At 37.4% G+C, this 13,216-nt stretch overlaps 1 protein-coding gene across 1 annotated transcript; it reads right to left on the reverse strand.

Moving 5' to 3' along the window:
- Window positions 1–4,459: 4,459 nt before the first annotated feature.
- Window positions 4,460–11,808, reverse strand: LOC129260847 (monocarboxylate transporter 9-like). The gene is made up of 5 exons (XM_054898840.2): window positions 11,440–11,808; window positions 8,824–9,022; window positions 6,782–6,925; window positions 5,094–6,191; window positions 4,460–4,789 (listed from the first exon to the last, which is right to left on the reverse strand). Exons 2-5 carry the CDS (start codon window positions 8,999–9,001, stop codon window positions 4,575–4,577), a joined length of 1,635 nt encoding a protein of 544 aa, XP_054754815.1. The 5' UTR covers window positions 9,002–9,022; window positions 11,440–11,808; the 3' UTR covers window positions 4,460–4,574.
- Between the last annotated feature and the right edge of the window lie 1,408 nt (window positions 11,809–13,216).

Here is a 13,216-nt window from a genome sequence, read left to right on the forward strand (position 1 = left end):
ACATGTGAGCGTCTTTTTTCTCTTTCCAGCTGGCTCAGCAGTAAGATTTTCATCCTCCTCCTGTACCCCCTCCTCTTCCTCCTCTACCTCCTCCTCCTCTACCACCATCATAACCCCTTGATCTTCCTCTCCGACAGCCGGCCTAAGAGGGGTAGCTTGGGCAGCTTTCCCTTTTCTGGTCCTTTTTCTGGGAGCTATGTGTGAAAACGTCGTGGTATCGCCTCGTAATCTGTTGCAAATATGATAATCCGCCACCATCGGCACGGCGTTTTATAGCAGCGCGGTCGGTTGTTGCGCAATCGCTGCCCAGTCATCAGGGGCGCAGCAAAAGCGCAACGCGAACGCCTGTAGCGGGCTGAGAACGTGTGCCACATGCCACCCAAAGAAGGAAGCGTCGTGGTGGAAGCTGTGTGAAGCGTGTCGAGCGCAAGGCAGTCGCCTTGTAAAAGGAAGCAGCGTAGCAGAATTGTCTTGGGAACGGGCCTGAAAACCACGGGCGATCGATGCCGCTTTTAATGCGCTTATACTACGCTTTATGCGTTAGGGCTCCGTTACAGCTACGAATATGTCGTTTGTAATACGCTCATGACTCGATTGTGATGCGCTTTAGCACCTCCGCGATCTCGCTACGTAAGTTTTGAACATGTTCAAAATTTTGTGGCGACCAGGAAGATGGTGGCGATCCTTGCCGCTTCAGAAAAGATCAAGGTACGACGGAGAAGATTGAAAAGATCAAGGCACGATCAAGCTACGTTATACCACGTTTTGTCGATTTTTGACGATCGCAGTGAAATCGCCATCTAGTGAGATGGGGGTATTAAGTTTCGAAGTCCTTTAGTCTTAAGATGCCCTTGAACCAACAGCTTACTTCCTCCAAGTGATAGCTTATCACCGTACGTACGTTATTTATTATTTGGCGCTCGTATTAGCCTATATGGATTTGCGTGCTTTGCCATTGACCTGTCCATCATGGTTTAGGTCTGTTGATGTAGGCCTTCTTTAAAGGAGGATGTTCGCCCTGACAATCAGTTGGTTAAATATAAACAGGGGAAAATAAACAAAATGTTGGTGAAGGTTTGGTGCCATCAGAGGATGAGAGTTGTAAATTTCAAGATTCAGATTTATGACGCCATTTTCGCGCGCGCAGCGCTCCAGCCCCGTTATCATCCAATGAGAATTCCATAAATTCAATTTTCTCCGCTGATGAGAGCATTGTGAATGAAGATAGGCCCTCATAGAACATGGGATGAAAGGATGTGTCTGGTGATTTATCCCCCACATAAATAAAATCACTTTCCATGTATCTTAGAAACTGACATTTGAATATATGTCATTACGTACGCTTTCTGCGTAATGATGAACAGTTGCTCGTCTGTGACGTCATAAAATGGAAAAGTTTGAATATCCATTTCTCCTATAATAATTGATTTTAATAAAACATTCAGCAATATTTTCTTCTGTTTTTATTAAAACCAAATCATCAGGGTAAACCTCCCCTTAAAAAACGTCATTATGTGTGTAAAGGAATCGAGAAAACGGATAAATTATTAAGTATAGTATAGCTAATCCTATTCTAATTATAGTCATGTTTACATTCTTCCCGACATTCTTTAGCATCAAGGAGAATTAATAAATAAACAAGTGGGTGTTTCATAAAGCTGTTTGTAAGATACGAATGAGTTTACACACGACTGGTGACACTTTCTTGTGCTAAATGATATCGATCCTATAGTTGATTTATGACCTAAGAACATGTTCCAGTCTATTATGCTTGTTTGTTCAAAATATTTTCTAGTTATGATGTTTATTCATGCATTCATCGTTTTCTTGAAAATTCACTGTGTTTCTTTTTGGTTACAAAAGACATTGTGCAAATTTTCTGTAGAAAAAATCATGACCATGGTGGATTTACATAGAGTTGATTGGATCAATCGTAACTCTTTGTAAGACGGGGCCCTGACCTTCTTTATAAAAAAACGTGTGAAAATGTTAAGTTTTCAAGTCAAAACATTAAAGTTCTCAGCTCGCGCTTCTGTACCGACAGTGATAAGAATATACCGGTTTAAAGTCTAAATCTCAACAAAAAATTTCAGCTCGCGCTTTGCGCTCGCATCATATATCCAGTGAGATTAATGTTCTCTCCACAATTTTCCTTCATGATGATGTTGGACAGTATTTAGAATTTCCCTTTCGGGTCAGTACTATACCAAAAATTTCATATCGCTCTTTGCACACGCATTATGTTAATTGAGATACACGGCTTGTTCAATTACATATGCGGAATCTAAGTGTGAAAATGTTAAGTTTTCGAGTTAAAGTATCAAGAGTTGTCAGCTCGTACTTTTGTACCGACAGTGAACCATTTTCCTTCATGTTGAAGAGTGCTTAAAATGTTCCCTTTCGGGCCAATACATCAAAATTTCAGTTCGCGCTTCGCGCTCGCATTATGTTTATTGAGATACACAGCTTGTTTAATTACAGATGCAGAAACTGAGTTTGTTTTAATGTAGAAACATTTAAAAACTTTTAGTTTTCAAGTCAAAATATCCGAAATTTTCAGCTCGCGCTTCGCATCTTCAGCATGCAATGTCCGATTTCAAATCTAAGTTTGATTAGATAATCATCATGTTCATGATTGCAAGTTCTAAATCTGAAGAAAACTTCAGCTCGCACTTCGCGCTTGTTTACTGTGTTCTTTATTAAAAAATATGTTTAACAAATCAAGTTTGCAGGTCCGATATCTCAAAAGATTTCAGCTCACTTTTTGCGATCGGTCTATTTGATTAGTGAGAAATGTATTATATTCATAAGTCACTGCAAACAGTTGATAAACATGTCCTTTTCAGAAAGGTTCATTAAAAGTATCAGCTCGTGCTCACATGAATTACTATATGCATATTATTCATGCAAAAAGTGCTTACAATGTGCAGTTTTCTGATCGGAAATCAAAATTTCAGCTCGCGCTTCGCGTTCGCATCAATTGTTTGTTTGATATATCCACCCTCTGCTGCTTGGTTAGAATCGAATTTTCAGGTCGAAATATAAAATTATTTAGCTAGCGCTTCGCGCTCGCATTTTTGGGATTGGAGAGAAATGTAGGCCTAATCTTTCATGGATCACTGCGAACAGTCTTTAACAGGTCTTTTTGGTGGCCAGTATATTAAAATTTTCAGCTCGCGCTTTGCACTCGCTTGGATCGTTTATTTAGATACCCCCATAATGATTACAAGTGCTGCTCACAATGTTCCATTTCAGGGCTAAATAATATAAAATATCCAAAAATTTGAGCTCGCGCTTGGCTCTCGCGTGGTAATATATATTCAGGCCACATGAAAAAATACCTTATGTTGCTTCTAAAAATGAAAATTTAGCTAGGACTGACCCCTTTAAAAAAACGAAAAAGAAAATCAGATGTTCGCGGCCGCGACGGGAAAATGTTGATGAAAATACTCCCCATCGATAATAGCTGAAACTGATCCTGGGTATGACGAAATAAAATATGACTAAGAAAAATGTAGAACACTTCCAAGATTGATGGTTGCCGGACGTGGGTAATCGCTACCGATATTTGTCGGTTATCAGGGCCTCCACACCCCCTACTGGAAAAGGCCTATAGCGACGCCCCTGGTCAGGACATATTCAATAAATCAATGATAAAATGTTTGTCATTCCTAAATTCCGACAAGACTTCCAGGGCGATTTCCAAACGTGTCGTAAGGGACATTTTGACAATTTATAGTATCTTAGCTGAATGCTTGAGCAATAAAATTTTCTCTTTTCCAATGATAAAGTTAAAGCGGGTAGTGATGGGAAAACTGACAACCAACAGAAAATATTTGAGTACGGGTGAATTAAAGGTGAAAATGTAGTGTGTCGTACGGGACTCAGAAATGTCCCGTACGACACGCAACATTTTCACCCCTAATTCATCAATGGAAAACACATTATTGTTGGTTGTCATTTTTTACATGACTACCCAGTAGTAGTTAATATTACCACAAACAAATTGAAGGTCCTCGTTTGTTTGGACAGCAGGTTGAAGTGTTGTGAAAATGGCTGATTTTTCTAGCATGGAATCGCCCCCAAACTGATGGGAAATTTTTCTGACTCACTCTATATATTTGGAAGATCAGTAATGTGTGCCAAGAATAGACAGGGATCGAGTACACTATCCTGAGGAATAAGACTGGAGACTTCAATCAAAATTCATATTATCACTCTTTATATAGAACTTCTTGCTCTACAAAATTTTCCCCATATCCCAATTTAAAGTCATTCCGTTTTAAATATGATTTAATCACATATTCGAGAGAGATACTTCTCTATTTATACATTGGAAGATCAAGTCATGTTTTCTCTGAGGTAACTTGTTTATATGACCGCGACCAAAATGATATCAAAATCACATAGGTAAGTATGACAAGTCAATTAAAAATATCACAAAGCTTTTCCAAAAAAATAAATACATTGCACTTTTATTAACATCGGCATCTTGAGTAACTTGCAGAATGGTTGAGCGTTTGGAAGCTGAACTATCATTAAGGTTAATTTTTGATGAACTTCTAGCAGATTCGTCAGAGAAAATCATCATTTTCATCTGATTGTTGTGAGACGGGTTCCTTGTATGTCCCTTTATCGCGTGTATTGATACCTGAATCACTGCTTTGCCCTTTTCGTTTTCTTCTCAAGACTATTATGGTAGCCAATGTCAGACAGCATGATATCAATGACGTCACACCAAGGAACACGAATAAGAGTTCGATGTCACCGGTTTGATCTCGGACAAAACCTAACAAAAGAAAAAGAAAAGTTGTTTGAATGTTTGGATATTATTCACTCCATTATTATTTAAAAAGATATATATAATTTTTTTAATATCAATTGTCAATTTTATTACAAAGCCGGTAATTTCATCAACAAAAGGGGTCTCTTTCCTATTTCATTTGAATATATAGATTTTTTTATCTCTGTGCCAATCTTACGTCAATCATTATTTTTCGTAATTGCTGAACTTTAATTCATCATTAACGCCGAAAATAGTCGGATTATAGAAAAGAAGTTACTTGGGAATAAATGTGTAAGACTTTTAATACCTGCAACGTATCCAGACAAGATGTATCCAATGCCGATACACAAGTAGAAGATGCTACTAGCATCTGGAAAGTTCTTACTCTGGACGATCTCCGACATAACCGCTTCGACGGTCACATTAGCACCGAAGAGTCCAAAGCCGATTAGAAAGGACATCACCACCAGATATATGTACGAGGAGTGAAGTATCTGAAAGAAAAACATTGCAGTCGGTAGTATCTGATTCCAGAGCAAGTACTGCGGACTCCATGCCGGACGATAGCGCAGACCAATGGACATGACAACAGATGACACGATACCGCTAACGGCCCCAGATGTAGCGAGGTAGGTTCCGCGGGCGATGTCGATTCCGTGTTCGACCGCGTATTTGACAATGAAAAGAGCCCACCCACCTGTCACCAAGAAAGTCAGAAGGACGCTTGGAAGAAAGAGGAGTGAAAAAAGTGGTTCTTTTGTCAATACGTCGAAATGGAATAGGGCTAAGCAAGGTGATACCATGGACCCATCTGTTGTCCGAACGAGGCTGGAGCTTGCAGAATATTGAGAAAGTTGTCCGATCATATCCCTTTTATCCGGGTATATTTCGGGTTCCTCCACTTGGGTACGCTTTAAATCCCTGATGGATGCAACAAAAGTTTCTGAAGACAACTCAGGACCTTGACATTGAATGACACCATCATCTTCTGCTGCTTGCCTCTGTCCACTTTTGATCATTAAGTGGTCATCTCTTTGATCATGTTGACTGCCAACTCCATTATTTTCGCTCGATGTTATTTGATCATATTCTTCCGTTCCAGATGTTATCACCTGCATAAATTGTTCCTTCTCTCGCTCCTCCACCGGACTTTGAGTTCTTGGACTGTTTCTTGGATCCCTAAGAACCAGTCCAATTGGAAGCATGTTGAGGACCAACGCTCCCATTACCAGTAGGGTCCCACTCAATCCATACTGCTCCAGGAGTTTCTCTGTAACCGGGGGTAAGACAACGGCACCAAACGGGATACCAAGTACGGAGATGCAACTTGCAAATGGGAATTGTTCTTGGTAGTATTCGTGTAGGAGAACAAGTGCTTGAAGATTTACCACGGAGCAGCACAATCCTGCAAGCAAAAAGAAAAATTGCATCACTACATTATGAAAGCAGGCAGACAAAATTCGTGATTGTACCAGTTTTCGCACCAGAGGCGTACATATATAGACAGCGAGGATGGGGGGAATCTTCCTACTTTCCAAGTGGGGGATACTTTATACATTTGTCTTACGTTATTAAAAGAAATCATGATTGATCAAACCGTATTATTGTAAATACAGGATAAAATAATTTAGTCAGTTCAAAGCTGTAATCATAATGTAAACGTTAGTACACCCCATATAAACTCCATTTATAAAATGCCCCAGTATAGCACATTGAAGCAAAAAAAAATGATAATAAAAAAATCTGGGGCCCAGACATGGCGTTCGGGGAAAAATATTATACAATGCTGCCAGCAAAAGTTTTGACCTGTTTAATACAAAAAAATAATTTTGTAATAAATTTTCATAGTTCTGAGTAAAATATATCATTATGTTACCCTTTTTCCTTTTTTTTTCTTGGTCGTGATATATATATATATATATACATATATATATATATATTTTTTTTTTTGGGGGGGGGCAAGCGCCCCCATCTGTCGCCAGTGATTTTACCTACCAACGACCATGAAGAGAATACTCATGAGGATAAGATTTCTAGTGAATGCTGTACCAATCAAAGCACATCCTGCAGCAAAGCCGGATAGAGTTGTTAAGATACGAGGACGGGCGCATCGATGAATAAGCATCTTCGATATTGGCGCTTGGTAAATGAAAGAAATTATTATAAAAAAGTATCACGGTATATTGTTACCAATAATTTCATCAATTCTATATTATAAGAACGGGTATGTTATGTACACGATTTTAAACCATTGTAACACTCATACCTATAATCTTATGTGAGTCATTGGTACAAATTGAATATTTAGTAACAAACATACAAAGGGGTTTTATTTGTAATGAAGAATATAGATACAAATTCTTTTTGAATTATTGATATCAAATATCTAGAATTATTACAAAAAGAAGGGAAATTGACATCTAAACTCGAATGTATTTCTCATTTTCTGTATGAAAAAAATAATTGAATTAACAAATGTGTAATTGCGAAATTAGACACTAAGAGACTTTGTTGTCAAGATAAACCCCAAAATTACAGTGGGCATTATTTAGGAAGAACTTAATTTTCACCATTGAGCTTTAATTTTTCTATCAACTGCAAACGGGAAACCGGACAATGCAAATAATGTGTAAATGGAAATGAGGACAAATACACAATTTTTAACCATGCCTGTCTTATATCGTTACGTCAATAACTAAATCGTCATGCCGCTATTGCTTCAAGCACCTTGTGCTTATAATAGCTGGCCCCTGTATTTTACTGAACTTTAATTTAATTTAATCATCAGTCTTTTTCAGTATTATTCTCTTAAAATTATTGTCACAACTAAAATGTATTCATTTATATAATTATTTTTGTTATTATGTGAACATGCTAATTTATCATTAATTTATGAATAAAATGCAGAAACTCCTGCAAAAAAATTTGTGCAGCAAAATCCATGAATGGTACCTATTTATGTAGAATGTGTATTTTTTGCTTTATTTGTTCTTTCCTCGACAAAATAGTGTATTTACCATTCCCCGATAAGCATAGAAAGTTTGTTTAAATATGAATAACAGGAGTATATATGTCATATGTTACTCGATATGAAAATAATTGTGTTTAAACTAGAGAAGTATTTAAGAGTTTAATTCTCAAACTAAGGTCTCTAGGTTTTAAAACATGTATAAATCGAATATCATTTTCGTAACTCGCATTAAAAGGGGTTCGCGCTCCAGGCTGAAAATTGAATCAAAATCTTATAACATAATAATAACAAATATTGAATTTTAAAGTAAAAATAGTGATATCCACGTTGTCATGACACTAGGTGGGCTGATATCACATCCTGACTTTCCCTTTTCTTATGTTATGTCATGATATTATCATTATTTTACATTTTCATTGTATGTATCATAATTTATGTCTTCTTTGAAATAAAATAAGTTGCAGCAATGAATATCTAGTACAATAAATCAGTTGTCAATTCATTTTCGAAGGACAAAATTTGAGTAAACATCATTTCATGTAATAAAATACAAAAGAACAAGATAATATGGGGATATGACTTCACCCGTGTGCTCATTGAATATTAATGACATTATTCACAGAACTGTCTCACCGAACTAATACAAATCATTAAAATGTCTTAACTTTTTTTTTTTTTTTTTACTTTATCTGTTCAAATGATATTATTTTCAGCCTATATGATTATATATATACCCCTTTAATAAAACCTGATATAATTTTACTTCACCTAGCTCTCACCTTCAAAGTAATTAAAAGAATATAACTAGGTAACATAATTAAAAGAAAGGAAAATCTTACATCCTAGATGCATTGTGGCCAGTGATAGAGATGTGATGACACCAATGATGGCGTTCGATGTCTGTTTTTGTTGTTGCTTTATCTGTTCAAATTATATTATTTTCAGCCTATATGATATATACCCATTTAATAAAACCTGATATCATTTTACTTCACCTAGCTATCACCTTCAAATTAATTAAAAGAATATAACTAGGTAATATAATTAAAAGAAAGGAAAATCTTACATCCTAGATACATTGTGGCCAGTGATAGAGATGTGATGAGACCAATGATGGCGTTCGACGTCTGAAGCTGTTCTTCCAATTCGGGGATGAGAACCCCAAATGACTTGGCCAGTCCAATCTCCATGCAGAAGAAGGAGAACCTGGCTGCAAGGATTATTCTTGCTCCTGGTCTTGCCATTTCTCAGTACTGTTTAAGATTCTGTGAATAATGAGAAACAGAGATGGAGAGGTGCCTCGACGAAATTAACAATTGAAATTTACAATTGAGTCATCATCTGCGCATGCATGCACCTACTCATGATATTTCGTCGGTGACTAGGTTTCCAGTTTTTAAGACTGTTTTTAGGAGTGAATCAGCGTTGTGTAGAAAACGACATCTTAACCATAGATTTTTTGTCTTTCTTTTTCAGTAATCAAAGAAAGTTCATCATCAATTAAAACGATTTTTTCCGCAGAACGAAAGCTCTGCAACATAAGTTCACGGTACAGAATAGTTGCCAACAGTCCTGCATCCGTCTTTCAAAATGAAATCTCCTCCAACGAAACCAACTGATGTATGCCATTCATCATGTATTTTATCACGCGTATAAACTTGTATTACTTTTTAATACATATATTTAAATGTAGAAGGGTTCATGCCTTTTTTAAACTGTCATGAACTGCACGTAGTACACTTTATTTAAAGACAAAAATGTACACGTTGGTATATACCAATATCGGCGCGGAATGCCGTGTGATTTTTAATATATTCATATTAAAATGCAAATTTTAAGAACTGATTGTAGCAATATGCGAGTGCGAAGTGCGAGCTGATTTAAAAAAAATATATTTTGACCTGAAGACGGACATTTTAAGGACTATTTTCGTACGTTCATGCACAGAATGTTAATTTGAACAATTATGCTGGTATCAATATTGACGATATGCATAAAAAAGTAAGGATATTATTTGTATACCGACGTGTAAATGTGTTTAAAAAAAGGGGGGGGGTACATGACAAGGTCCCCAAAGTGTGAACCTTTCTGCGTGTATTGAATCAAGAATCTTAAAAAGGGAATAGAGTAACAACAACTTACTTATTCAATTTGAACCATGTTCGCAGCCGCCAGCAGAAACCATGTCAGGCATGTAGTTTCCTGAATCTTTCTTAAAAATGGACAGCCATAGATTACTGCATGACTCTCTTTATTTTTATTTACTTTTTTTTTTTTTTTTTAATGACTCTCTTTATTAATAACTAAAGGTCATTTTTCGCTGCGTAACAATGGCCTGGTCTTGTGAGGCCGATACAATATACATGATGTATGCGGTGAGAAGATAGGTGCAATATTTCTGAAAATATGACTAAAATTTGGGAATGCGTTTGTACTAATCAGACATGTACACAATCATTAATAAATAAACTCACAACAGCATTTCAAATTTGAATTTATTGGGATCGAACGGTATATGTCAATGTCTGGTGCAGTGGTAATTTTTAATATTTTTTTTTCGAAATCGCAATGTGGCCGACAAGGTTTTAAGCGACTTCGAACATAATTCTAAGGAAATTCTGTTGCCGTTACTCCACAGTTCACAAATACATGAATATCCGTCGTTTCATTTAGCTACATGCAGGCCTATATGATTTTATGGCTTCATCTCATGTGCACAAGTACTTTTCAAATAAGATCTGTTTCGTCAACATTCTTGATAAGTTAACGACAATCAATTACCAGGGGCAACGCCGGGATAGTCATTACCTAATTAATATTCCTTCATTTGTCTTTTTATTCCATAGGGACCGCGCTCGCCCCCCCCCCTTCCTTCCCCCACGGTGGTGTCGCCACTGTCCCCACGTGTAATAGCTCTATGAATAGACCTACCATTATGTATCCCTCTTCAGGTCCGTCGCCCCCGTCGCACGTGAATGTATAAATTTTAACATAAGATAGCGAACGGCATGTACACACCAATTTTGATTTTTGTACAAAATGTAAAATGTAGTGCATTTCAGACTGGGGCATTATAAAGTGCACTTTCTACACTGGCGGGAGATTTTATTTTAAGACACTTTAGATAGACATGGGAGATTCAGCTTTATTGAACTTCAAGCTTCTGATTCATGCAGAAAGCCTAACTCCCATCACCTCTTCCACCCCGTCTTCCACACGCCATGTACCTACATAACCTGACAGAGGAGCAAGTCCACCCACCCAAACCCACACGTCCATCATCATGCAGACAAGCCTAACTCCCATCACCTCTTCCACACGCCATGTACCTACATACCCTGACAGAGGAGCAAGTCCACCCACCCAAACCCACACGTCCATCATCATGCACACAAACCTGTTATAACCACACATGCTGTTCTTCTCCAAACGTATCTTCATAAATAATATCACCTTATTTTGTATGAATTGAAAAAAGGAGCAATGACAAATAATACAATCAGGTATTGAAATGATCATGCATGCAGTCGGCATAATAATCGGGATCATATTCTTGTACAAAACAATCATCATACTGCATACAGTTCTCATTCAAAATTGGAATATATTATATATGTATTCCGAAAACTATATACATGGGCATGTACAAAGGTACAAGCACGATCGTGAAATACATATTTACCTGTGTGCAGAATCATAATACGGGCATAACCATCTACAGCTATAGCCTCGTTGGTTGAATCAAATACATCTCGCAAATACTGAGGAGCTGCGGCTCCAGCCGTGCTATTATTTCCTGCTCGTTGCGTTAACATGTTTTGTTGACATTGTACATGGCATATGAGCACGCATATGAGTTGGAGTCAGAGGGTCAGAGCCACACAGACATAATTTCTGATGCAAGCGGCCCGGCAAGCGGCATTTGCCCCTATTGTCTTACTCAATTCACTGAAAATTTTCGAAAATTTATTTTATTCATATATAACAAGCTCTAACTCACAGATAGAAAAAAATAACTGAAACGATAAATACCAGTTTACCAACCGTATATAACCAAGATGGGTGGGGCGGTATATCCGCGCGAGGCCTGCCAACGTTTACCTAGCGCGCGAAGCGCGCTCTACAGGGGATCGAGGGAGGGGGACTTTGAAACTCCGACGTTTAATCAAATTCACATAGAAAGAAGACGTAATTCTTTCGTATCAAGTATTTTTTTTCTGTTCTAAATCTAGTGACTTTGCTTGTGAAATCTGATTTCGACGGAAGAGGTTGTGAACGTGAAAAGGGGACAACGATTATGTGATGGATATATATATGGCCTGAAAAAATATGTGTTAACAAGTAATCAGGAGGTATTTATTTTACTGTGATGTAAAGTTCGATTTGCGCAAAAGTAAGGCAATGAATGAATTTAGATGCCTATGATGCCATGAGTTAGCAAACCTATTTGCAAATTCCTTTTCAAGTTGATAATTGATACTAAAAAGGGTTAATTTTATTCAACAATTCTAATGTTACTTATCGAAAAGGTGATTTGCAATGGATTTAAATGCAACCCTTGTAGCATTTTGATATCATTGACATCTGGATTCATTAAATGCATTCATGCCTAAGTGGCGCAAATCAAAAATATGCCTACTTCAACGGAAAAGAATACCTACTGATTATCCAAGCGTGAGTCGACATACCTAAAAAATATATAGTTTGGAGATTCTCTTCCCAGCCAGATGTGTTCATGACATTTTCCCCCTTAAACTGGAATTTGTGAGGTGTACGTCGATTTAAAAAAACTCAAATGGTATATCAAATTAGAGACTAAGAGAAGCCGTCTCGTTGAGGTATGAGAAAAACCATAAGAAGGAAAATCCACAGATCTACCTTGTTTCTTTTCCTCAATTCGCTTTTCCTTTTCTCCTCATTTTCCTCCGTTTTTTTTTCTTTATAGGGCCCTTTTTTCTGGCTGCGCGTAAACATTTCATGTGGAAGTGCGGTGCCGGGGGGGGGGGGGGGAGCACTGGGACATTTTCCCTCCAGTTTCGTCTTTCACCTTCCACTCAGCTCGATTCTTTGACCTAACGTACCTGGAAAGGTCTTCATTTTTTTTTGACGGTGAGTGGTGACACAGCAATGTTAATTTGAGAATCGTCAACACTTTTAGTGTCGGTTTTCATGATCAGTATACTGTGGCATGGAAATCCGGATACATTCATTGCAGTCATAGCTTATTTGGCATATTTTACGACCCAGCATACATCCTGATTTTCATAACACCATATAAAAATAGTGTCGAATTAATTGGGAGAAAATCGTCTTTCAGGACAAATATAAGAGTTATAGGTTGCATAGGATTGACTTTCATCATTTCATTACATTTGCTATTTTGTGGTGTAAAGGATCGTTTGGCTCATTCGGCTTACTATAGTATTGCATTATGATTAATCAACAACTTCTGAATAGAA

Source organism: Lytechinus pictus, unplaced genomic scaffold (genome assembly GCF_037042905.1).
Source record: "Lytechinus pictus isolate F3 Inbred unplaced genomic scaffold, Lp3.0 scaffold_19, whole genome shotgun sequence".
Taxonomy (NCBI): Eukaryota; Metazoa; Echinodermata; class Echinoidea; order Temnopleuroida; family Toxopneustidae; genus Lytechinus; species Lytechinus pictus.

Bases quoted from the DNA above. Each gene is read 5' to 3' on its own strand.
- LOC129260847 (XM_054898840.2), bottom strand. From the start codon at position 9,001: ATGGCAAGACCAGGAGCAAGAATAATCCTTGCAGCCAGGTTCTCCTTC. The intron at 6,926-8,823 runs GTAAGATTTTCC...TCATTTACCAAG, and splicing joins GGCCACAATGTATCTAGGAT to CGCCAATATCGAAGATGCTT. The intron at 6,192-6,781 runs GTAGGTAAAATC...TTTTGCTTGCAG, and splicing joins TATTCTCTTCATGGTCGTTG to GATTGTGCTGCTCCGTGGTA.